Source organism: Vulpes vulpes, chromosome 15 (assembly GCF_048418805.1).
Source record: "Vulpes vulpes isolate BD-2025 chromosome 15, VulVul3, whole genome shotgun sequence".
Taxonomy (NCBI): domain Eukaryota; kingdom Metazoa; phylum Chordata; class Mammalia; order Carnivora; family Canidae; genus Vulpes; species Vulpes vulpes.
Genome location: NC_132794.1, coordinates 49,549,195 through 49,574,312, shown reverse-complemented (window position 1 = coordinate 49,574,312; position 25,118 = coordinate 49,549,195). Strand labels below are relative to the sequence as shown.

Here is a 25,118-nt window from a genome sequence, read left to right as displayed (position 1 = left end):
TTTTTTTTTTGGGGGGGGGGGTCTATTCACAAGTATCATCCTTGGATCACCCTTCAGTGGGTTCCTGGAGATTCTCTTTGCTTCTTTTTTATATTGTATGCCTGTTGAATCCTTTTCTCTTTTTTATATTCTCATTTTAGTGAAGCACCTCTTCTAATAGTTTCCTGAGTGAAGGATACATGGGAGGTATGTCTTTGAGACCTCTCTTGCAAGTCTCAAAGTGTCTTTATCCTACCCTGATGTTTAAATGAAAAAGTGGCTAGGTACAGAATTCTGGATTGAAAATTTTACTTCCGAAATTTGTCTTTATACTCACTGTAGCGATTTAGAAGTGAAATTCTATTATGATTCTTGTTACTTTGGAAACATCTACTTTCTTCTCTTTTCTCCCAGGGTTTTGCAATTTCATGATGATGTGTCATAGTATGGGTGTTTTCATGTAGTGTGTCTGTGTCCTTGTGATTGAAGGTTTGTGATTGAAATTTGTGATTGAAGGTTTTTTTTCAGGAAATATTCTTGAATAATTTTGTTGATGATTTACACCTCCTCTATTTTTTACCCCTTCTTTTCTGGAGCACCTGTTATGCAGATATTGGAACGCTTAGAATGGTTCCCCAATTCCTGATCTTTCTCCTATTTTTATATACATTTATTCATTTTTGTAATAGACAAGTACATTTGCTAAATAGATAGGAACGCCCGCACGTAACAGGACGCAATTCCACCACCGAGTCGACCTTTCCTGGCCACTGCAGAGCACCTGCTTCTCCCTGGCCTTCACCCCGAGTTGCACTTCCCAACCTGGGCTTCCTGTCCTGTGTCCCTTGGTGGGTGCCCTCCAGGAACCAGGGGGCAGCTCTCACTCCAGCCGACAGCACTTGACTGGGACTCTTTCAAGAGTTAGCAGCGAGGTCACTGTGAGTCCCGCCCATGACCTGCCAACAGTGTTGATCCAACTGGAGCTTGCTCCTTTCTGTGGCCCCCACCACTCAGCACTTACCCAGGACTTGTCACCACCTTTCCTAGACTCCTCCCCTAGCAAGGCCTCCCTAGGCCTGTCACCTCCCTGCCTTGTCTCCTGGGCCATAGCGACTCTTTTTTCAGTCAGTGTCTTTTGCTAAATATGCCCTTTTTGTATAAATAAAAGATAATTTGGAGTTGTTCTCTCACCTCTTAAAAAAAAAAATTGATGAAATTGTGCTCATTTTTTTTTTTTCATTCTAACCACAAAAACCGGATAGTTTTGGCCATTGTGATAGGATAGTTTTGTTTAAATGATAGAATGCCCTGTGATGGTTATCCAGAGTGAAGGGCTTGGAAACTTCCTTTTGCCTTTGTCTCCTGGTGAGCTACTACAATCCAAGGAATTATTAAATGGGCATCCTCATGAGTGCTAAGAGGAGGAGCCTTTGTTTCTTAAACTTCATGGCTCATTTTTTTTTTCCTAGGGACTTGGTTTAAAGGACTCAATATTCTTTTGTTTTACCATCAGGTTAACCCAGTCAAGCTCTATGCTCTAAGCATTCTAAATCCAACTAATCTACTGATTTCTCACAGTGCTTATTCTTTGTTCTTAGAAGCTATCATTTGATCTTATATTGTCATTATCTTATAGTAAGTTCATTTCTTACAATAAGATTGTAGATACTTTGAGGACAGGCAGGAACTCCCCCCGCCCCCCACTCCATGCCTTATATTTTTCTGTCTTCCTTGGTATAGATGTTTCATGACCTATTATTGTTAGGTTGGGTGTGGTTTGTTTGTTTGGTGGTGGTGTGAGTAAGTAAGAGGAATAAATGATAGATGGGTAAGGAAGCTAAGGCTGGTTTTGTTGGATCCTTAGCAGTATAGTAGTCTGGCTTTGCAGAATCCCAGTATTTGCTAGTTTGCCATTGACCTGGAATTTGTTATTTGAGTTCCTGAGCATCCCTATTAGTGGGTTTGGGATACTTTTAGCTAGCTTTTTACTTTATTAGTAAATGGATTTTTTAATTTAAAAAGTAAAATGATCGATGCCCCCTTCTGATTGTTTTATTTTTTTCTAGCATATAAAAATCCTAGAAAATTATTTGCCTTTTGTGTGGCATTGTTATTCATTAATATTTAATGCTGGGATGTAGACTACCATACTATCACTTGCCATAGCTTTTTAAGCTCTTGGGTTGAAAGCAAGGATAGTAGATGATCATTTGAAGTTGTAAGAACAAAAAGATTCATTAGGTTATATGCATTTATTTTATTCTTTTACTTTTAAAGATATTTACTTGAAAGAGAGTGCAAGTGGGGGAGCAGAGGGAAAGGGAGAGAGAAAATCCTCAAGCTGCCTCCCTACTGTGCACAGAGCTGAATGCAGGGCTTTATCCAAGGACCCTGATCATGACCTGAGCTGAAACCAAGAGTTGGCTGCCTAACCAGCGGAGCCACCCAGACACCCCATATGCATTTATTTTAGAGAAGAGCTTATCTATTCCTTTAAATAAAGATTTTGGACAGTATTCCTTTTTAATATCACAATTAAAATCTGTGTTTGGGCAGCCCGGGTGCTTCAGCAGTTCAGTGCCGCCTTCAGCCCAGGGCCTTATCCTGGGGACCTGGGATCAAGTCCCATGTCAGGTTCCCTGCATAGAGCCTGCTTCTCTCTCTGCCTGTGTTTCTGCCTTTCTCTCTCTGTGTCTCTCACGAATAAATAAAGTCTTAAAAAAAAATATGTGTTTAACTAGCAAGATGTTACATTGCCTATAATATCTATAGATATTATCTACCTATCGAAGTCTACTTTTTATTGTCTTTTTTGAGTGGAGATATCATTGATTATTTTGTTGACCACAAACATTCCTATTGGGTTAGTCAAGAGCTAGAAGATAAAGAGAAAGCTTTAATGGTGATATTTTAAGTGTTTGGTTAAGATTTGGTTTGTATGTTCAGGATTCCTTTCATCTTTTAGAGGATTTCTTTGACAGAAGACACATAAGCTGGGAGTTAAAATTGATTTGTTGTATAATTCCATCCTATATTTTCTTGAGATCAATGATCTCTATGACTCTAGTGATCAATGCTACCTTGCTGATTCTTCTCTCTCTCTCTCTGCTTTCATCTCTGCACCAGACTTGATTATTCTCACTCAATTCCAGGAAATTTAATAGTCTTGTTTATTTTTTTCCCTCAGAGCTTTGCTAAGTGACTAACTTGCTAACATCTGAAAATCTAGTCCTGAGTTTTAGTTGGTTGATATTGCTTTCTACAGAGATATTTAGATTCAAAAGTTGTATTTGATTTGAGGAAATGAGGTTGAGGGAATAATATGAGCAAAAAGCAAAGTAGTATATTTGAGAAGGAGAATAAAAAAAACAAACTGTCTTCATCAAGAGTGTATGATATATGTTGAAGTACTGTAGGAAATGAGGTTTGGTAAGTAATGTAGAATGAATTATGAATTCCAGGTTCACCATTTTATTTCATTTCATTTATTTTTCTAGAAAGTAAATATAAAAATGTTTAATTCCAGTATAATTAACATACAGTGTTATATTAGGTGTCTCAGGTATACAACATAATGATTCAACATTTATCTACATTACTCAGTGCGTATCAGAATAAGTGTACTCTTAATCCCCTTCACCTGTTTCATCCATTCCTCATCTCTGGTAACCAGTTTGTTTTCCAAAGTTAATTAACAGTATTTGTTTGTTTGTTTTTTATTTTTATTTTTTTTAAGATTTTATTTATTTATTTATTTATTTATTATTTTTTTAAAATAAATTTATTTTTTATTGGTGTTCAATTTACCAATATACAGAATAACACCCAGTGCTCATCCTGTCAAGTGCCCCCCCCAGTGCCCGTCACCCATTCACCCCCACCCCCCGCCCTCCTCCCCTTCCACCACCCCTAGGTCGTTTCCCAGAGTTAGGAGTCTTTATGTTCTGTCTCCCTTTCTGATATTTCCCACACATTTCTTCTCCCTTCCCTTCTATTCCCTTATTATTTATATTCCCCAAATGAATGAGAACATATAATGTTTATCCTTCTCCGATTGACTTACTTCACTCAGCATAATACCCTCCAGTTCCATCCACGTTGAAGCAAATGGTGGGTATTTGTCATTTCTAATGGCTGAGTAATATTCCATTGTATACATAAACCACATTTTCTTTGTCCATTCATCTTTCGATGGACATCGAGGCTCCTTCCACGCTTTGGTTCTTGTGGCCATTGCTGCTATAAACATCAGGGTGCAGGTGTCCCGGCATTTCATTGCATCTGTATCTTTGGGGTAAATCCCCAGCAGTGCAATTGCTGGGTCGTAGGGCAGGTCTATTTTTAACTCTTTGAGGAACCTCCACACAGTTTTCCAGAGTGGCTGCACCAGTTCACAATCCCACCAACAGTGTAAGAGGGTTCCCTTTTCTCCGCATCCTCTCCAACATTTGTGGTTTCCTGCCTTGTTAATTTTCCCCATTCTCACTGGTGTGAGGTGGTATCTCATTGTGGTTTTGATTTGTATTTCCCTGATGGCAAGTGATGCAGAGTATTTTCTCATGTGCATGTTGGCCATGTCTGTGTCTTCCTCTGTGAGATTTCTCTTCATGTCTTTTGCCCATTTCATGATTGGATTGTTTGTTTTTTTGGTGTTGAGTTTAATAAGTTCTTTATAGATCTTGGAAACTAGCCCTTTATCTGATACGTCATTTGCAAATATCTTCTCCCATTCTGTAGGTTGTCTTTTAGTTTTGTTGACTGTATCCTTTGCTGTGCAAAAGCTTCTTATCTTGATGAAGTCCCAATAGTTCATTTTTGCTTTTGTTTCTTTTGCCTTCGTGGATGTATCTTGCAAGAAGTTACTGTGGCTTATTTATGAGAGAGAGAGAGAGTCAGAGACACAGGCAGAGGGAGAAGCAGGCTCCATGCTGGGAGCCTGATGTAGGACTCGATCCTGGGTCCCCAGGATCATGCCCTGGGCCGAAGGCAGACGCTAAACTGCTGAGCCACCCAGGCTGCCCTGTTTGTTTGTTTTTTAAAGATTTAATTTATTTATTCATGAGAGACACAGAGAGGCAGAGGGAGAAGCATAGGGAGCTTCACAGAGAGCTCCACAGGGAACCTGATGTGGGACTTGATCCCAGGACGCTTAGGATCATGCCGTTAGTCAAAGGCAGATGCTCAGCCACTGAGCCACCCAGGTGCCCCTTTTGTTTTATTTTTTAAAATATTTTATTTATTTATTTGACAGAGAAAGAGAAAGAGTGCACACAAGCAGGGGAGGTGGCAGGCAGAGGGCAAGGGAGAAATAGGATCCCTGCTGAGGAAGGAGCCTGACACAGAGCTTGATACCACTAGTCTGTGTTCATGACCTGACTGAAGGCAGGCGCCCAACTGACTGAGCCATCCACGCACCCCAAGTCTGATATTTTGTCTCTTTTTTGTTTGTTTCTTAAATTCCACATATGAGTGAAATTATATGACATTTATCTTTCTCCAACTGACTTCTTTCACTTCGCATTATATTTTTGGATCCATCCATGCTGTTGTAAATGGCAGGATTTTATTCTTTTTTTATGGCTGAGTGATATTCCATCACATATACACACATGCACACACACACATACACACACATATCACATCTTCTTTTTCCATTCATCTATTAATGGACACTTGGGTTGCTGCCATAATTTGGCTGTTGTAAATAATGCTGCAATAAATATTGAGATGCATACATCTTTACAAATTAGTGTTTTCATATTCTTAGGGTGAATACCCAGTAGTGTGAATACTGTTCTATTTCTAACTTTTTGAGGTAATTTCATATCATTTTACACAGCAGCTGCAGAAGTTTACATTCTCCCATCCCCTGAACAGTGGAGTACTCCTTTTTCTCCACATCTTCACCAATACTTGTTTCTTGTGTTGTTGATTTCCACCTTTCTGACAAGTGTGAAGTGATATCTCATTATGGTTTTGATTTGCATTTCTCTTGTGGTTAGTGATGTTAAGCATATTTTCCTGTGTCTGTGGGCCATCTGTCTGACTTTTTTGTTCACATCTTTTGACCATGTTTAATTGAATTATATGGTTTTTTTGTGTTGAGCTTTATAAATTTATATTTTTAGGGCACCTGGGTGGCTCAGTCGGTTAAGTGTCTACCTTTGGTTCAGATCATGGTTCCAGGATCCTGGGATTGAGCCTTGTGTTGGGCTTCCTGCTTAGTGGAGAGTCTGCTCCTCCCTCTCCCTTTGTCCCTCCCCCCTGCTTGTGTGTGTGTGTGTGTGTGTGTGTGTGTGTGTGTGTGTATGTGTGCACGTGCTCTCTCGCTCTCTCTTAAATAAATCTTTTAAATAGATCTTTCAAAAAATTATATATTTTGGATACTAATCTCTGTTTTTTTTTTAAAGACTTTATTATTCATGAGAGACAGAGAGGCAGAGAAAGAGGCAGAGACAGGAGAAGCAGGCTCCATGCAAGGAGCCCGATATGGGACTTGAACCTGGGACTCTGGGATCGTGCTGTGAGCTACCCAGGTGTCCTGGATACTAATCTCTTAATAGATACTTAATTTGCAAATGTATCTGTCATTCAGTAGGTTGTCTTAGTTTTTTGTTCTTTCCTTTGCTGTGCAGAGTTTTTAATTTTGATGGTAGTCCCAATAGTTTATTTTTGTTTTTGTTTCCCTTGCCTTAAGAAATACCTAGAAGAATTTTGCTATGGTGACTGTCAGAGAAGTTAATGCTTGTGCTCTCTTCTTAGATTTTCATGGTTTAAGGTCTTTAATCCACTTTGAGTTTATTTTTGTGTATGTTTATTGTGTATGTATTATGTTTATTTTGTTAGAAAGTGGTCCAGTTTCATTCTTTTACAAGTTACTGTCCCATTTTCCCAACACCGTTTGTTGAAGAGACTGTTATTTTCCCATTGTATATTCTGGCCTCCTTTGTCATAGCTTAAGTGACAGTATAATCATGAGTTTACTTCTGGGCTCTTTGCTCTGTTCTGTTGATCTGTGTGTCTGTTTTTGTGTGAGTACCGTACTGTTTTGATTACTATAGCTTTGTAGTCTAGCTTAAAATTTGGGATTGTGATACCTCCAGTTTTGTTCTACTTTCTCAACATTGCTTTGGCTATTCAGAGTCTTTTGTGGTTCCATACAAATTTGAGGATTATTTGTTCTACTTCTGTGGGAAGTGCTGTTGGTATATATTTTTAAACATTTTTATTTATTCATAGAGACAGAGAGAGAGAGGCAGAGACACAGGCAGAGGGAGAAGCAGGCTCCATGCAGGTAGCCTGATGTGGGACTCGATCCCGGGTCTCCAGGATCACGCCCTGGGTTGGAGGGGGCACTAAACCCGCTGAGCCCCCAGGGCTGCCCTGCTGTTGGCATTTTAATAGCAATTGCTTTAATCTGTAGATTGCTTTGCATAGTTTGGACATTTTAACAATATTTGTTCTCCCAATACACTAAAATGGAATATCTTTCTGTTTGTGTCATCTTCAATATCTTTCATCACTGTTTTATAGTTTTCAGAGTACAGGTCTTTCATCTCCTTGGCTAAGTTTATTGGTGTTTTATTATTTTTTGTGCAATGTAAGTGGGATTATTTTCTTAATCCTTTCTGCTACTTCATTATTAGTATATAGAAACGCTATAGATTTCTTTATATTGATTTTATATCCTGAGACTTTACTGAATTCATTTATCAGTTTTTTAAAAATATTTTATTTATTTATTCATGAGAGATATATATATAGAGAGAAGCAGAGACACAGGCAGAGGGAGAAGCAGGCTCCATGCAGGGAGCCTGACGTGGGACTCGATCCCAGGACTCCAGGATCACACCCTGGGCTGAAAGCAGGCACTAAACTGCTGAGCCACCCAGGGATTTCCCTCATTCATCAGTTCTAGTAGTTTTGTGGAGGAGTTCAGGTTCACTATTTTAGTGGTATTTCTGTAGGCATTATTGTTTATAGTTTCTTAAGTAGGCAAATGACATAAAAACAATATTTTGGGAAGATTATCTTATGACTAGTGTGTGGCTGGTGACATTATGGGACATATGTTTTCTAAAGTAAAGTCATGTGACAGAATGGATGGAGTCTAGAAGAGACACTGCTAGATGAGCTTGTCAATAGGTAATAGGTGGTAATTCATTAGAGGAGTCATCATCAGGCAAGTCCAGTAGGGTATTTATAAAAAGTGAGCTCATGCGTATCATTCTAAGGTAGACATTGGCCCTTTAGGGGTGAGAAGAGGAGCAGTAGAGGGGGAAGAAGATGGCCTTAGCCCTAGAAAGCCCAGGATACTAGTTTATAAATGCTTGTTTTCATTCTCCCTTCTTTCCTTCCTAGACACCTGATAAATGTGACAGTATGCTAGGAGCTAGGTAGGAGTCCTCAGGGGTTCACAGTCAAGTTAGACTGACACTGAGAATGAATAATGACATTATGGAATGATAAGTTATAAGAAAAATGTATAAAATATATAAAAGAGGAATGTAGGGGCCTCTGGGTCGCTCAGTGGGTCAAGCATCTGCCTTTGGTTGAGATCGTGATCTTACAGTCCTGGGATCAAGCTCTGTGTTGGGCTCTCTGCTCAGTGGGGAGTCTGCTTCTCCCTCTCTGCCTGCTGCTCCCCCTGCTTATGCTCTCTCTCTCTCTCTCTGTGTCAAATAAATAAAATCTAAAAAAAAAAAAAAAAAAGAGAAATGTATAAAAAGATCCATAGGAGCATTGACAAGGGAATAAAAGGGAAACTAGGCAGAAGCTCAGCTGTCAGAACCAAGGAGTTAGGTCAGGACAAGACTAGCAGCAAAGGTGAAGGGTTGATGGCATTGAGAGTATGGTAATGGCTAGAGCTCCATGAATATTTCCTACTGAGCCTAAGGGAGAGAGTGAGGTGGACTTGAGTCTTTATGTGAGAGGTTAATGGCACCAGTAATGTGGAGAGAAAAGATGTAGTGGCAGGGAACCAGTGAGGGCCTTGAAATATTTGGGGAACATGGAGGTTTAGGATTTCAGGTAAATACTCTATTACATAGTGATGTTCTAGCCAAGGTAGGCAGTCACAGGAGTGGACAGAGAGAAGATGAGCAAAGTATAAGAACTGGCAATTCACAAAAGAGGAAACCTAAACAATTAATAAATAGATGAAAAGATGCTCAATCTTACTAGAGAAAGGAAACTAGAGAAATGAAAATTGTGTAGCAAGACACTGTTTCATACCCTTCAGATTGGCAAAAACAAAAAAGTTTTTGACATTACCAAGGGCTGGTGAAGATAAAGAAATGAAAGCTTCCTTGTGTCCTGATGGGAGAAGTATAAATTGGTACAACCACTTTAGAAAGCAATTTGTACCTATTATGTAATGAAGAGGCTAACAATCATGTATTATTCTGTGTCAGGCATTGTTTTAAATGTATATTTTTAAAGAATATTATTTGATTTAATTCTTACCACAACTTTCCCCTGATTATATAATTGAGGAAATACAGCCTAAGAGAGATTAAATAATCTGTCCAGAGTCACAAAAGTGGTAAAATAAAGAGCCAGAATTTTAGCTTAGATCTTTCTCTTTCTAAAACTTGCGTTCATAATCACTAATGATAATAATAGGAAGATATATTGAGCATTTAGTATGTGCCAGTTGGTATATTTTAGACATACCTTAGCTGATTTACCTGTGTAATAAGTCTTTAAGGTAAGTGGTTTTGTTACTCATCATGTGGCTTTTATTTTCTTTATTATTTTTTAAAAATTTTATTTATTTATTTATTCATGAGATATAGAGAGAGGCAGAGACACAGGCAGAGGGAGAAGAGGGCTCCATGCAGGGAGCCCGACGTGGGACTCAATCCCGGGTCTCCAGGATCATGCTCTGGGCTGAAGGTGGCTCTAAACCGCTGAGCCACCTGGGCTGCCCTCATCATGTGGCTTTTAGAGATTAAGTAACAAGCTAGCAAGTGAAAAAGCTCAAGTGGTACTTACCTCAGGTGGTTTTGAACACATGTACTTTTCATTCCACACCAAACTGAAAGATCCAGAGGTGTAGAATAATAGACTTTTGATCTGAATCCTCTTTTTTTCCCTCTGTTTCATATATATAAATATATATGATAATATATTTAATATATATTAAATATATGTAAATATATATGTATTTGACATACAACTTTGTATTATGTGCAACATAAAGATTTGATATATATATTGCAAAATGATTACCACAAGTTTAGTTAGTTATCACTGCACAGTTACATTTCTTTCCTGTGATGAGAATGTTTAAAATTTATGATCTTACCTACTTTCAAATAAACAGTATTGTTAACTATAATCACCATGCTGTACATTACATTTCCAAGATTTACTTATTTTACAACTGAAGTTTGAACCTTTTTTTTTTTTTTGAGATTTTATTTATTTATTCATGAGAGAGAGAGAGAGAGAGAGAGAGAAAAGAGAGGGAGAGAGAGGGAGGGAGAAGCAGGCTTCATGCTGGGAGCCTGATATGGGACTCCATCCTGGGTCTCCAGGATCAGGCCCTGGACTGAAGGCGGCCCTAAACTGCTAAGCCACTGGGGCTGCCCAAGTTTGAACTTTTTAACCACCTTTACCCATTTCCCCTACCTCTCACCCCCTACTTCTGGGAACTACTGGTCTGTTCTCTGTTTCTATGAATTTTGGTTTATTTAGATTCTACATATAAATTTTTCTTTGATTTATATTACTTAGCATAATGCTCTCAAGATCCATCCATTTTACCACAGATGTCAAGATTTTCTTATTTTTTTTATGGCTGCATAATATTGTTGTGTATATACATACTATGTTTTCTTTACCCTTTCATTTATAGATGGACACGTAAGTTGTTTCAATGTCTTGGCTATTGTAAATAATGTTGCATTGAACATGGGCATGGGTTATCTCTTCAAGATAATGAGTTCGTTTCTTTGGGTATATACCCACAAATGGAACTGCTAGATCATATGGTAGTTCTATTTTTTTTTTTTTTTTTATTTATGATAGTCACAGAGAGAGAGAGAGAGGCAGAGACACAGGCGGAGGGAGAAGCAGGCTCCATGCACCGGGAGCCTGATGTGGGATTCGATCCCGGGTCTCCAGGATCGCGCCCTGGGCCAAAGGCAGGCGCCAAACCGCTGCGCCACCCAGGGATCCCCTGGTAGTTCTATTTTTAATTTTAAAATTTGAATTCCAATGTAGTTAACATACAGTGCTGTGTTAGTTTTGGGTGTACAATATAGTAACCTATCAGTTCCATATATTATTTAGTGCTTATCAAGACAATGCCAATCCTAATCCCCTTCACTAGTTTCAACCATCTCCCGTGCACCTCTTTCTTGGTAAACATTTATTTATTTTCTATAGTTAAGAATTTTTTTGGGGGGTTGTATCATTTTTCCCCCTTTGTCCATTTGTTTTGTTTCTTAAGAAACTATTTTTATTTTAAGGAATCTCCATACTATTTTCCTAGTGGCCACACCAATTTATATTCTTAGCAGTTAGTGCACAGGGATTCTCTTTTCTCCATATCCTTACCAACACTTGTGATTTCTTGTCTTTTTGATAATAGTCATCCTAATGGATATGAGGTAGTATTTCATTGTGGCCTTGATTTGCATTTCTCCAATGATTAGTGATATTGAACACTTTTTCATGTACCTGTTGACCATGTTACTATCATTGGAAAAATGTCTCTTCGGGCCCTCTACCTATTTTTAAATCAGATTGTTTAGGTTTTTTGCTGTTGAGTTGTATGAGTTCATGATGTATTTTGGATACACATAATATCACATAAATGATTTGCAGATATTTTCTCCCATTTAGTAGGTGCCTTTTCATTTTGTTGATGGTTTTCTTTTTTGTGCAGGAGCTTTATAATTTGATGTAGTCCCACTTGTTTATTTTTGCTTTTGTCGTCAAATTCAAAAAATTACCAAAACCAGTGTTAAGGAGCTTACCCCTTATGTTTTTTTTTGTTTTCTATGAGCTTTATGGCTCCAGGTTTTACATTCAAGTCTTTAATCTATCTTGAGTTGATTTTTGCATATGGTGTATATTGGCTTAAAATACGAAAATTAGGGCAGCCCGGGTGGCTCAGTGGTTTAGTGCTGCCTTCAGCCCAGGGCATGATCCTGGAGATCCAGGATCAAGTTCCACATCAGGTTCCCTGCATGGAGCCTACTTCTCCCTCTGCCTATGTCTCTGCCTCTCTCTCTCATGGATAAATAAATAAAATTTTTAAAAAATAAAATAAAATATGAAAATTAGTATAATACACTACCAACAGAATCAAAGACAAAAACCACATGATTATGTTAGAAGACACAGAAGACCCATTTAACAAAATCCAATAACCCTTTCATGATAAAAAATACTCACAAACTAGGAATAGAAAGGAACTTCTTTATCCTGATAAGGGCCTTATATAACAAAAACCCAAAAACGAAAACCAAAAAAAATCCAGTAAAACACACTCTTTCCCCCAAAGGTAATGATGAACAAGACAAGGATTCTGCACTTGCCACTTCTATTTGTCAAGAAGATGAAATAAAATGCACCCAGACTGGAAGGAAGTGTAAAACTAGCTCTATTGACAGATGACCCTCTCTTATTTTTGGGAAATCCTAAGGAATCCACTAAAAACTTTAGAGCCACTAAACAAGTTCAGCAAGATTGCAAGAAATAAGATAAATATAAAAAGATTCTGTGTCTTACTAGGTGTTAGCAATAATCAATCCAAAAATGGTATTAAGAGAACAACTCCATTTACAATAGCATCAAAAAGAATAAAATAGGAATAAATTTAATAAAGAAGTATAAGACTTCTATTCTGAAAATTATAAGACATTTTTGAAAAAGTAAGACTTAAATATATGGAAAGATATCTTGTGTTTGTAGACTGGAAGACTTAATATTGTTAAGATAGTAGCACTCCTAAAACTGACCTATAGATTGAACACAGTCCCTATCAGAATTGCAGCTGCCTTCTTTGTAGAAATGGATAAGCTGATTCTAAAATTAATATGGAATTGCAAGGAACCCCCAGATAGTTAAAACAGTCTTGAAAAAGAACAATGAAATTGCAATATTTACATTTTCTGATTTCAAAACTTATTACAGAACGATAGTAATCAAGACATTATGGTTCTGGAATAAGGATAGAAATATAGATCAATGGAATCCAGAAATTACCACATAATGGTCAATTGATTTTGGCACCATTGACAAAGGTGCCAAGACAATCCATTGGGAAAAGGATTCTTTTCAACAAATGGTGCCAGCACAACTCCATTGGATATTGTTAAAGAATACACAACACATGTATTGGTCTCTGCCCCTAGTTCCTGGCACAGACCTCTTAAAATCCATGTAATCTCCTAAGTGATAAGAGCACTAGGAGCATCCTTTGTTCTGCTGTTTGGTCTTAGACCAGATTTGGCCAGCAAACTGGTTCCTGACACAGTGTTCCTATGTTCTTTAGAATTTCCTGAGTGATAGGAATGTCTCATGTTTCAGTGAAGCAACTCTTGGTGCACTCTAGCTTCAGGGTGGTGGCAGGTCACCAGAAGGACAAGTTCTTGATTGGAAGTTTGGAATTTATAGCCCCACCCTCATCCTCTGGGAAATAGCAAAAATTCCAGAAGTACGAGATTTAGAGATCTTCTGAGTTGGTTAACACGTGGAGATCCTAGAAGAATGGCACACTCAGAAAGAGCATGGAAGTTCTGCACTACTTCTCACGTATCTTTCTTTGTGTGTCTCTAAATCCAGCTGTTCATCTGTATTCTTTATCTTTTAAAATAAACTGGTAAATGTAAGTATCTCCCTGAATTCTATAAGCTGTTCTAGCAAATTGTTAAACCTAAGGAGGGGGTAATTTATACAACCTGGGACTTGTGATTGGCATTTGAAATGGGGGCAGTGTGGGGATCTGATGCAAACTCTAGGTAGATACTATTAGAATTGAACTGAATTATAGGACACCCAGCTGGTGTCTAGGAGAATAGCTCCATGTGTGGAAAGCCCAGTATCTGGTGTCAAAAAGTATTGTGAGTATGGTAGTAGTGTGAGAGTAAGGAGGAACACAAGAGGAGTGTGTCTTCCAACACAGTTATACACATGCAAAAGAATGAACTTGGACCCTTACCTTGTACCATTATAAAAATTTATTCAAATTAGGGGCACCTGGCTGGCTCAGTTTATGGAGCATGAGACTCTTGATCTCGGCGTCATAAGTTTGAGCCCCATGTTAGATGTAGGATTTACTTTTAAAAAATTAAAAGTAAAATCTTTAAAAAAATTTATTCAAAGTAGACCAAAGAACTAGACATATAAAACTCTTAGAAGAATAATACATACATGTAAGTCTTCATGACCTTGGATTAGGCAATAATTTCTTAGATATGATGCTAAAACCACAAAGCAGCAAAATAAAAAAAATAAATTAATTGGACTTCATCTGATTTAAAAACTTTTGTGCTGTGGGGCACCTGGGTGGTTAAGTGGTTGAGCATTTGCCTTTGGCTTGGGTCATGATCCTGGGGTCCTGGGATGGGGTCCGCATCCCATTCCCAATGGGTAGCCTGCTTCTCTCTCTGCCTGTGTCTCTGCCTATCTCTGTGTGTCTCTCATGAATAAGTAAATTAAAAAAAAAAACTTTTGTACTTCAAAGATCACCATCAAGAAAGTGAATAGACAGGGACGCCTGTGTGGCTCAGCAATTGAGCGTCTGCCTTAGGCTCAGGGCATGATCCCCATCTGGGAATTGAGTCCCGCATCGGGCTCCCTGAGAGGAGCCTGCTTCTTCCTCTGTCATTGTCTCTGCCTCTCTCTGTGTGTGTCTCTCATGAATAAATAGATAAAAATCTTAAAAAGAAAGTGAATAGACAGCCCACGAAGTAGAAAATATTAACAAATCATACATCTGATAGGGACTTTATCTACTAAATAAAGAACTCATAATTCAGTAATAAAGAGATAGCCCAATTTAAAAGTCAGCGAAGCATCTAAATAGACATTTCTCCAGAGAAGATCTACAGATTGTCAATAAGTACATGAAAAGATGCTCAACATTATTGATTATGAAAATGTAAATCAAACCTATACTGAGATATCAGTTCACTCTCACTAGATGATTGCAATATAAAAAGATACAGATAATAACAAGAGTTGGTGAGGATGTGGAGAAATTAGAAGCCTCATATGTTACTGGTAGATATAAAATGTACAGCTTCTTTGGGAAGCAGTCCAACAGTTCCTATGGACTGCTTAAGATTAAACATGGAGTTACCAAATGTCCAGCAGTTCTACTCCCAGTTATATATATATATACACACACATATATATATATATATCCAAGATGAAGTGAAAGCATGTCTACACAAAAACTTCTATGTGAATGTTCATAGTAGCATTAATCATAACAAAAAGTGGAAACAACCTAAATGGACAATCAACTGGTAAAATGACTAAAAAAATATGTATAGCTATATAATGAATATTATTGACCATGAAAAGAATGATATATTGAAGAACGCATGGGTGGCTCAGTGGTTGAGTGTCTGCTATAGGCTCATGTGATCCCAGGGTCCTGGGATTGAGTCCCACATCAGGGTTTCCACAGGTAACCTGCTTCTCACTCTGCCTGTCTCTGTGTCTCTCATGAATAAATAAATAAAATCTTAAAAAAAAAAAGAGAGAAAGAAATGAAATACTAATACATGCTACAATATGGATGAGTTTTGAATACACTGTGCTGGTAAAAGAAGCCGTCACAAAAATACTTATAGTATGATTCCATTTATGTGAAATGTCCAGAATAGGCAAATCTGTAGAGACAGAAAATAGTTTAGTGGGGCTGACTCTCATAGGGCTGGGAGAGTTGCAGGGGGAAATAGAAGTGACAACTAATGAGTATCGGTTTTTTGGTGGGGTAGGTAGGGCTGATGAAAATGTTCTAATGTTGATTGTGGTGGTGGTTTTACAGCTTTGCGAATATACTAAAAACAATTGAATTACACTTTTAAGGTGTGAATTTGGTAGTATGTTAATTATGTTCCAATTAAGGTATTATAAAAAACGTATTCATTGTTTAGTTAGTGTGTATCCTGTGCAGAGCTGGATACTAGAGTCCTTACCCTAGAAGTACTTACAGTCCAAGGGTCAGAGAAGCAAATAAAAACAGTATCACCTAAATATGATGAAATTATGTATCTATCATGTTCTGGTGCCTTTATGTACATTAATAAGAACCTATGGAGAACTCCTGGGTGGCTCAGTGGTTCAGCATCTGCCTTCAGCTCAGGGCCTTATCCCAGGATCTGGGATCAAGTCCCACATCAGGCTCTCTGCAGGGAGCCTTCTTCTCTCTCTGCCGGTCTCTCTCTGTCTCATGCATAAATAAATAAATCTTAAAAAAAAATAAAAAAAGAACCCATGAGAGTTAATTAAGTAGGAATAAAATGAGGATTGGCTTGGGTTTGATACCACTTCAATACCAGATCTGCCCTAGAGTGTCATTAAGATTATTTAGATGTCATGGGCTGGGGTGGGGCACCTGGCTGGCTCAGTCAGTAAGGTGTGCAACTCTTGATCTTGGAGTTGTGATTTTGAGACCCATGTTGAGTGTAGAGATTACTTAAAAATAAAATATTTTATTTTTTAAAAAAATATTTTATTCATTTATTTGCACCCGCGAGAGAGCAAGCACAAGCAGTGGGGAGGGACTGGAAGAGGCAGAGGGAGAAGCAGACTCCTGACTGTTCCTGACTCCTGAGCAAGGAGCCTGATACAGGGCTCAATCCCAGGATCCCAGGATCATGACCTGGGCCAAAGGCAGATGTTTAACTGAGTCCCCCTAGGTGCCCCAAAACAAAATCTTTTAAGAAAAGGTTAGATATCTTTTATATTAGGAGTTCTTAAAAGTTTATAAAATGGTTTACCTAGGGTCTTTGAGTTGTTTCTGTAATATTTCTGGACCTCTCCTCTAATCTCACTGTGCATGAAGTTGAGTAACTATTTTTATGAATGTGGAGTCATGGTCAGACCTAGCAGTGCATAGCATGAGACTGTCTTGTTGCTTAACTAGATATGACCTAGTAGACTGCCTAATTTACCATAAAGATTGCTATAGTTCTGGTATCTGGATTCTCATTAGGACTCTTATCTAAATGCCAGTATTAGGTCTCACCTGATATATTCTGGGTTTGTCAAGCTGGGTCTCTGTGTTTTCTTTTCTCTACAGCAATGATTTTGAATTATTAGCATTCTCTTCAAATATAACTTACCCTGCTCCCTTCATTTTTAAAGATTATTTTGCTTAATTCTTCACATTTGAAAAATGGGGAAAATAAAATACTTAAGCTATGAGGATTAACTGCATGTAAAGCACTTAATATAATGCCTGGCACAATATGCTTGCATATTATGCATGTTTTAGTAGCTACCATTATTGATATTAATTTGTTTATTCACAAATATTGACTGGGCATTTCACTATTTGCCTGGTACTGTGCTAATTACCTGAACAAGATAGTACTCTTGGAGTGGTATTTCAGTTTGTATAGTAATACAAATTATTTTAACACTCTAAGTGGTGGTGAAGAATTACAGTTCCAGTTAAATTGTAGTTTCTCCATGCTTCTAAAAATCTGTGCATATTATTAAGCTAACTTTAAGAATTTTCATTAATTGCATGTATGTAAAATACAAGAGCAGTACACTATGCTATAAAGTATGAGGTAAGAACTCATTAAGCTCTTACCTAAAGCAATGAAGATGTATTGGTGAATCCCAAACAATTTGCTGTTGACTTTGTATTTTGTTTACCCAGGAAGGGGTCTACAATTTATTTGATTTCTTTTCTCTTTTTTAAAAGCAGGATGTTTTTGCTATTGAGAGATTATTTTGGTATAATGTACCATAAAGATATTTTTGAAAGAGCATTCCAAGAAGAGTTAAATATAGTATGACCTTTTGTTTTTAGACAGTCGAAATGTCTTTGTAATAGAGATCCTTCATTTAAATGTTATATGCTAGGAACGTGGAATCTTGAAGAATGGATAACAAGAAAATACTTCTAAATGATTTTTAAATTGTTCCTTTGAAGCTGAGGGAAAGAGTAAGTTGCTAATTGGCCATCATTTCATCATTTCGTTCTTACAGCAATTTACTAGGTGACATGGTGTTGTAAACATTTGGAAGATACATGTAAAGTGATAAACATGCATTGTACACATTGGTAATTATTGCTTCCATTGCACTTATTTCTTGCTACTTCCAACCCTTTCCAATAAAAGCACAGAGAGTAAGAGAATAGTGTGATAACCCAGATGCAAAAGAAGTTAAATTATTAACTAAAACAAGTCTGGGTTATATTTAAATTTTATGTCAGTCAGTAGAAAACTTTTTTGGCGGGCAGGGGATATTGAATTATATTTCTCATTCATCTAACAAATCTTGCCCTTCTAGCATATGACTTGCTCACTTTACAGGCAAACTTCAAAGATTGTCCTCACTGTGTCATACTTGATTTATACTTTAATCCATTAAAGACCGGCTGCCACCCTTCCACTCACTTGTGACTTCCTAACTTTTTATATTAACTAGTGCTTCTCAGCCTTTCTGTAGCATTTGCCATTGGCCACTTTTGCCTTAAAATGCTCTTCTCATTATATTTCTGTAATACCCCTTTCTCATATTTTCTTCATACCTCTCCAGGTAATACTTAATTTCCTTCATTCCTTTTATTTTTGTCCATGCTGTAAATGTTGCATTTTGTAAAATTTTGTTCTTAGGTTAATTTTCATCTTTCTTTATATTCTTCCAACTTGACAATTGTCCATCTATGTTTGTAGTTCTCTCTACCTTCCATGAACTAATGGTTTCTCATTAGCTGTATTTCTACAGCTCAGCTTTTCACTCAGCAGCAAGCTTGAAATTACAGTTGTCTGCTAAATTCAACAGGTTGTCCTTAAAGTCAACATTCTATTAATCCCTTACAGCCTGTACAACCTATTGTATTATGTTCTCTTATTTTGGTACAACTTACCATTTAATTGTATCAATTTCTAGTCAAAAACTGTCTTTACTATCTCTTATATTTATCCTGTTTTTTCTTGTCTCTACTATAATACTTAAAATTTAAACCCTATTCTCTTTCTTGGGATATTGTAACTGTTCCCAGAGTGACCTTTCTGACCTCTGTTTAATCTGTCCTCATTGCCACTACAGCAGTGTTCTAAAGTACAGTGTTTTAAGTGTGTTTTTCCTTATCTTAAAATCTTTTAGATGCTTCTCATTACCAAGCAGTAGATTTTGTGGCCCATCTGCTTTTGTATCATTTAGAGAACTTTTGAAAAGCTCCTCTCCTGTATATTTCTCCATTGATTCTGAATCAGTAAAGAGTTTAGGGATTTTTATTCTTTTAAAGATTTTATTTATTTATTCGACAGAGAGAGAGAGTGTAAGTGAGCACAAGCAGGAGGAGTGGCAGAGGGAAAGGGAGAAGCAGGCTCCCCACTGAGCAGGGAGCCCAATGCAGGGCTTGATCCCAGGACCCTGGGATTATGATCTAAGCCAAAGTAACTGAACCGTCCAGGCACCCCAGAGTTTAAGAATTGAAAAACCTTCCCAAGATGATTCTGCCAAGCAGCCAGAGCTGAGAAACACTGTCATCTGCATGTGGTTCACTTTCCTTATGAAGTCAAAGATGTTTCAGGGCCTCGTGCCTCTTGCTTCTCCAGCATCTTCTTATGTTGTTCTCCCTTCATTCACTGTTCTCCAGCCACTGTTCTCCACTTCTTCTGGCCACGGGGCCTACCAGTCTTGATCTGTTTTTAGGACCTTTGTTTGCTTTTGTTGAATCAGGGCCAGACCCTAGATTTCTACTTGTTCCGTCTCTGTTTTCCTCTGCACCCTAGCCAATACCTCCTTGGATTTCATAGGTAAAACTAAAATTGAAAAGCACTGAACTAATCCAAATCAGTGGGGCCCAGAAGGATTAAGTGATTAAGCAATTGAAGTCATAAATTGGTGAATGGCAGACCATATCTAAAATTCAGGATTTATGTTCATCACCACCCCAGATTTATATTCGTAACAGAATTCTTATTTATTGTTCTTCTCGGTTTTCATATGTATAGTATGTGGGCAACTTGATCTTAAATGACTTTTAATTCTTCCTAAATAGGGATCTCTGGGTGGCACAGCGGTTTAGCGCCTGCCTTTGGCCCAGGGCGCGATCCTGGAGACCCGGGATCAAATCCCATGTAGGGCTCCCAGTGCGTGGAGCCTGGTTGCTTCTCCATCTGCCTATGTCTCTGCCTCTCTCTCTCTCTCTCTCTCTCTCTGTGACTATCATAAATAAATAAAAAATACCTTTAAAAAAATTCTTCCCAAATAAATTATCATTCATTTATTTATTCATTCAGTAAATATGTATTTGACTACACATGGAGCAGTGTAGGGTTCAGGGGGAGGTGGTTAGAAAATTTGAATAATACAGATTTCCTATTAAGGTTCTGAAGATAGATCCTTTATATTCAATTATAAAAGACTATACAGAAAAACAAATTATTAATATTTTAAAAGAGTAACCATAATATAACCTTTTTCTCCTCTCTTCTGTCTTTAATCCAGGGAAAGACCATGTTTGTAGATTTATTGGCTGTGGGAGGAATGATCGATTCAACTATGTGGTCATGCAGTTACAGGTAGGTTACTTGGAAATGTATCTTAAAATACTTCAGTTTTGATCAAAGTACCTAATTTCAGTGGATATGAATAAAAGCAAAATTTTTGGTATTATCTCAGAATGTTTTATACTATGCAGATAGAATTTTTAAAAACAGGTTTGACACAGATTTTTCAAAGATGGAAGGGTTCTTATCAACTGTTTTATTAGTTGGTCCATATCTTCGTTGATTGTCATCATTGCAAAGTTTTTTCAATCCCCCCATGGATTGCTGGATATGAGTCTTGCCCTGTCTCTGTCCCTTCCCCTTCCTCTTTTTGTTTACCCTAAGGACTCTAGTTTTTAATGTATTTGCTCAGAACCAACTTTGTTTGAAAATTTAAGCATTAAAAAAAAAAAAATTTAAGCATTAGTTAATTCATAGGAGAAATGCATTCCTTTTTCATTTTTCTTTCATTAACATAGCTCTGATCCCTAGATGGAAAGTGGAGTTGGGTTGGGAGAACAGAGGAAGGAAATTCAGAAAGGGAATTTTGAAGTAATGATCACTGCAGGGAGAAGAGGGAAACAATCCCATTCTCTTTGACAACTGCCTCTGCCCCTGAAACACACACACACACACATATACACACACTGCCATCTGAACTGTATGTAGTCACTTTCAAAGTGTAAAAACCATGGTTCACTTTGCTGCCTAACTTAGAGTTACCAGGGTTTCCTTCCTTCCTTTCTTTCTTTCTTTCTTTCTTTCTTTCTTTCTTTCTTTCTTTCTTTCTTTCTTTCTTTCTTTCTTTCTTTTTTTCTTTCTCCTCCTCCTTCTCCTCCTCCTCCTCCTCCTTTTTCTTCTTCTTCTTCTTCTTCTTCTTCTCTTCTTCTTTGCAAAATTTGGTTTTTATGCAAAATTTGGTTATGAAGAACCTTGGATTCTTCTATTTTCTTTCAACTTTATAGCAGTGATTTCAGAGACATAGATCCTAGCCTAATGCTTCTTCTCATCAGAATACTTTGTTTATTTCCCTTATTCTTCAGCATTTGATTTAGATCTAAAGATATTAATCTTTCTGTAAATGATAGCCTTAAAGTCATGTGATTTACTGTCTCTTGAGCCAGCATAGTTTTTTATTTCCTGAAGCAGTTATATCTGTTATCTTTTTAGGTCATTAGTATAGCAAGACCCTGCCCTCTCTTGCTTTGGCCATTAATAACATAACTTTTTTTTTTTTAAGATTTTGTTTATTTATTATTGAGAGACAGAGAGAGAGAGAGAGAGAGAGGCAGAGACAAGGGAGAGGGAGAAGCAGGCTCCATGCAGGGAGCCCGATGCAGGACTCGATCCGGGGTCTCCAGGACCATGCCCCGGGCTGAAGGCAGTGCCAAACCGCTGAGCCACCTGGGCTGCCCAATAACATAACTTTTTATATAGTATTGTATAGTTTTCTTCCGGGTTTATTATATATCTTATTTTAGTCTCACCATATCCCCATGGAACAGATAAGACACCCATTTTGCAAATGAAGGGGTTAAAGCTCAAGGAGGGTGGTGGTTTGGCCATATACTCTCAGTGGCTGTGGCATGTGGTTTGGCAATACTCATTTTTTAAAAAACTAAAAAAAACAAAAATGGAATAGTATAATGAATACCCATGTACTCATCACTCAGCTTCATAGTTATCAGTTTATGGCAATCTTGTTCCCAGTGTATTCGTCTTCCCTTCTTGTTCCTCCCCAGATTATATGAAGGCATCCTTTAACTGGAAATATAGGAGTATGTATTCCTAAGTGTCAGAGATTCCTTTCTTCTCCTCTTAATCACAGTATACAGTAATTCCTTCATAATAGTATCAAATATCAAGATAATCTTCAGATTTCCATATTGTATCTTTTTATATTATTTTATATTATTTTTGAATTTATTTTTTATTTATTTTTTTTAATAAATTTATTTTTTATTGGTGTTCAATTTACCAACATACAGAATAACACCCAGTGCTCATCCCGTCAAGTGCCCCCCTCAGTGCCCATCACCCAGTCACCCCCATCCCCCACCCTCCTCCCCTTCCACCACCCCTAGTTCGTTTCCCAGAGTTAGGAGTCTTTATGTTCTGTCTCCCTTTCTGATATTTCCCACACATTTCTTCTCCCTTCCCTTATATTCCCTTTCACTATTATTTATATTCCCCAAATGAATGAGAACATATAATGTTTATCCTTCTCTGATGGACTTACTTCACTCAGCATAATACCCTCCAGTTCCATCCACGTTGAAGCAAATGGTGGGTATTTGTCATTTCTAATGGCTGAGTAATATTCCATTGTATACATAAACCACATTTTCTTTATCCATTCATCTTTCGATGGACACCGAGGCTCCTTCCACAGTTTGGCTATTGTGGACATTGCTGCTAGAAACATCGGGGTGCAGGTGTCCCGGCGTTTCATTGCATCTGAATCTTTGGGGTAAATCCCCAACAGTGCAATTGCTGGGTCGTAGGGCAGGTCTATTTTAACTCTTTGAGGAACCTCCACACAGTTTTCCAGAGTGGCTGCACCAGTTCACAATCCCACCAACAGTGTAAGGAGGGTTCCCTTTTCTCTGCATCCTCTCCAACATTTTTGGTTTCCTGCCTTGCTAATTTTCCCCATTCTCACTGGTGTGAGGTATTTAATGTATTTGCTCAGAACCAACTTTGTTTGAAAATTTAAGCATTAGTTAATTCATAGGAGAAATCTCATTGCGGTTTTGATTTGTATTGCCCTGATGGCAAGTGAAGCAGAGCATTTTCTCATGTGCATGTTGGCCATGTCTATGTCTTCCTCTGTGAGATTTCTTTTTTTTTTTTTTTCCTCTGTGAGATTTCTGTTCATGTCTTTTGCCCATTTCATGATTGGATTGTTTGTTTCTTTGGTGTTGAGTTTAATAAGTTCTTTATAGATCTTGGAAACTAGCCCTTTATCTGATACGTCATTTGCAAATATCTTCTCCCATTCTGTGGGAGAAAACTAAAAGGTTGTCTTTTAGTTTTGTTGACTGTATCCTTTGCTGTGCAAAAGCTTCTTATCTTGATGAAGTCCCAGTAGTTCATTTTTGCTTTTGTTTCTTTTGCCTTCATGGATGTATCTTGCAAGAAGTTACTGTGGCCGAGTTCAAAAAGGGTGTTGCCTGTGTTCTCCTCTAGGATTTTGATGGAATCTTGTCTCACATTTAGATCTCTCATCCATTTTGAGTTTATCTTTGTGTATGGAGAAAGAGAGTGGTCTAGTTTCATTCTTCTGCATGTGGATGTCCAATTTTCCCAGCACCATTTATTGAAGAGACTGTCTTTCTTCCAGTGGATAGTCTTCCTCCTTTATCGAATATTAGTTGACCACAAAGTTCAGAGTCCACTTCTGGGTTCTCTCTTCTGTTCTATTGATCTATGTGTCTGTTTTTGTGCCAGTACCACACTGTCTTGATGACCACAGCTTTGTAGTACAACCTGAAATCTGGCATTGTGATGCCCCCAGGTATGGTTTTCTTTTTTAAAATTCCCCTGGCTATTCGGGGTCTTTTCTGAATCCACACAAATCTTAAAATAATTTGTTCTAACTCTCTGAAGAAAGTCCATGGTATTTTGATAGGGATTGCATTAAACGTGTAAATTGCCCTGGGTAACATTGACATTTCACAATATTAATTCTGCCAATCCATGAGCATGGAATATTTTTCCATCTCTTTGTGTCTTCCTCAATTTCTTTCAGAAGTGTTCTATAGTTTTTAGGGTATAGATCCTTTACCTCTTTGGTTAGGTTTATTCCTAGGTATCTTATGCTTTTGGGTGCAATTGTAAATGGAATTGACTCCTTAATTTCTCTTTCTTCAGTCTCATTGTTAGTGTATAGAAATGCCACTGATTTCTGGGCATTGATTTTTGTATCCTGCCATGCTACCAAATTGCCGTATGAGTTCTAGCAATCTTGGGGTGGAGGCTTTTGGGTTTTCTATGTAGAGTATCATGTCATCGGCGAAGAGGGAAAGTTTGACTTCTTCTTTGCCAATTTGAATGCCTTTAATGTCTTTTTGTTGTCTGATTGCTGAGGCTAGGACTTCCAGTACTATGTTGAATAGCAGTGGTGAGAGTGGACATCCCTGTCTTGTTCTTGATCTTAGGGGAAAGGCTCCCAGTGCTTCCCCATTGAGAAAGATATTTGCTGTGGGCTTTTCGTAGATGCCTTTTAAGATGTTGAGGAATGTTCCCTCTATCCCTACACTCTGAAGAGTTTTGGTCAGGAATGGATGCTGTATTTTGTCAAATGCTTTCTCTGCATCTAATGAGAGGATCATATGGTTCTTGGTATTTCTCTTGCTGATATGATGAATCACATTGATTGTTTTGCAAGTGTTGAACCAGCCTTGTGTCCCGGGGATAAATCCTACTTGG

At 37.8% G+C, this 25,118-nt stretch overlaps 1 protein-coding gene across 3 annotated transcripts in view; it reads left to right on the top strand.

The window, feature by feature from the left end:
• Positions 1-25,118, top strand: part of TTBK2 (tau tubulin kinase 2) — a 181,525-nt gene that overhangs the window by 66,086 nt on the left and 90,321 nt on the right. For all 3 annotated transcript variants that reach the window (XM_072740624.1, XM_072740626.1, XM_072740625.1), the window contains one exon: positions 20,647-20,720. In XM_072740624.1, the coding sequence (XP_072596725.1) occupies positions 20,647-20,720 (74 nt within the window). The remainder of the gene's footprint in view (positions 1-20,646; positions 20,721-25,118) is intronic.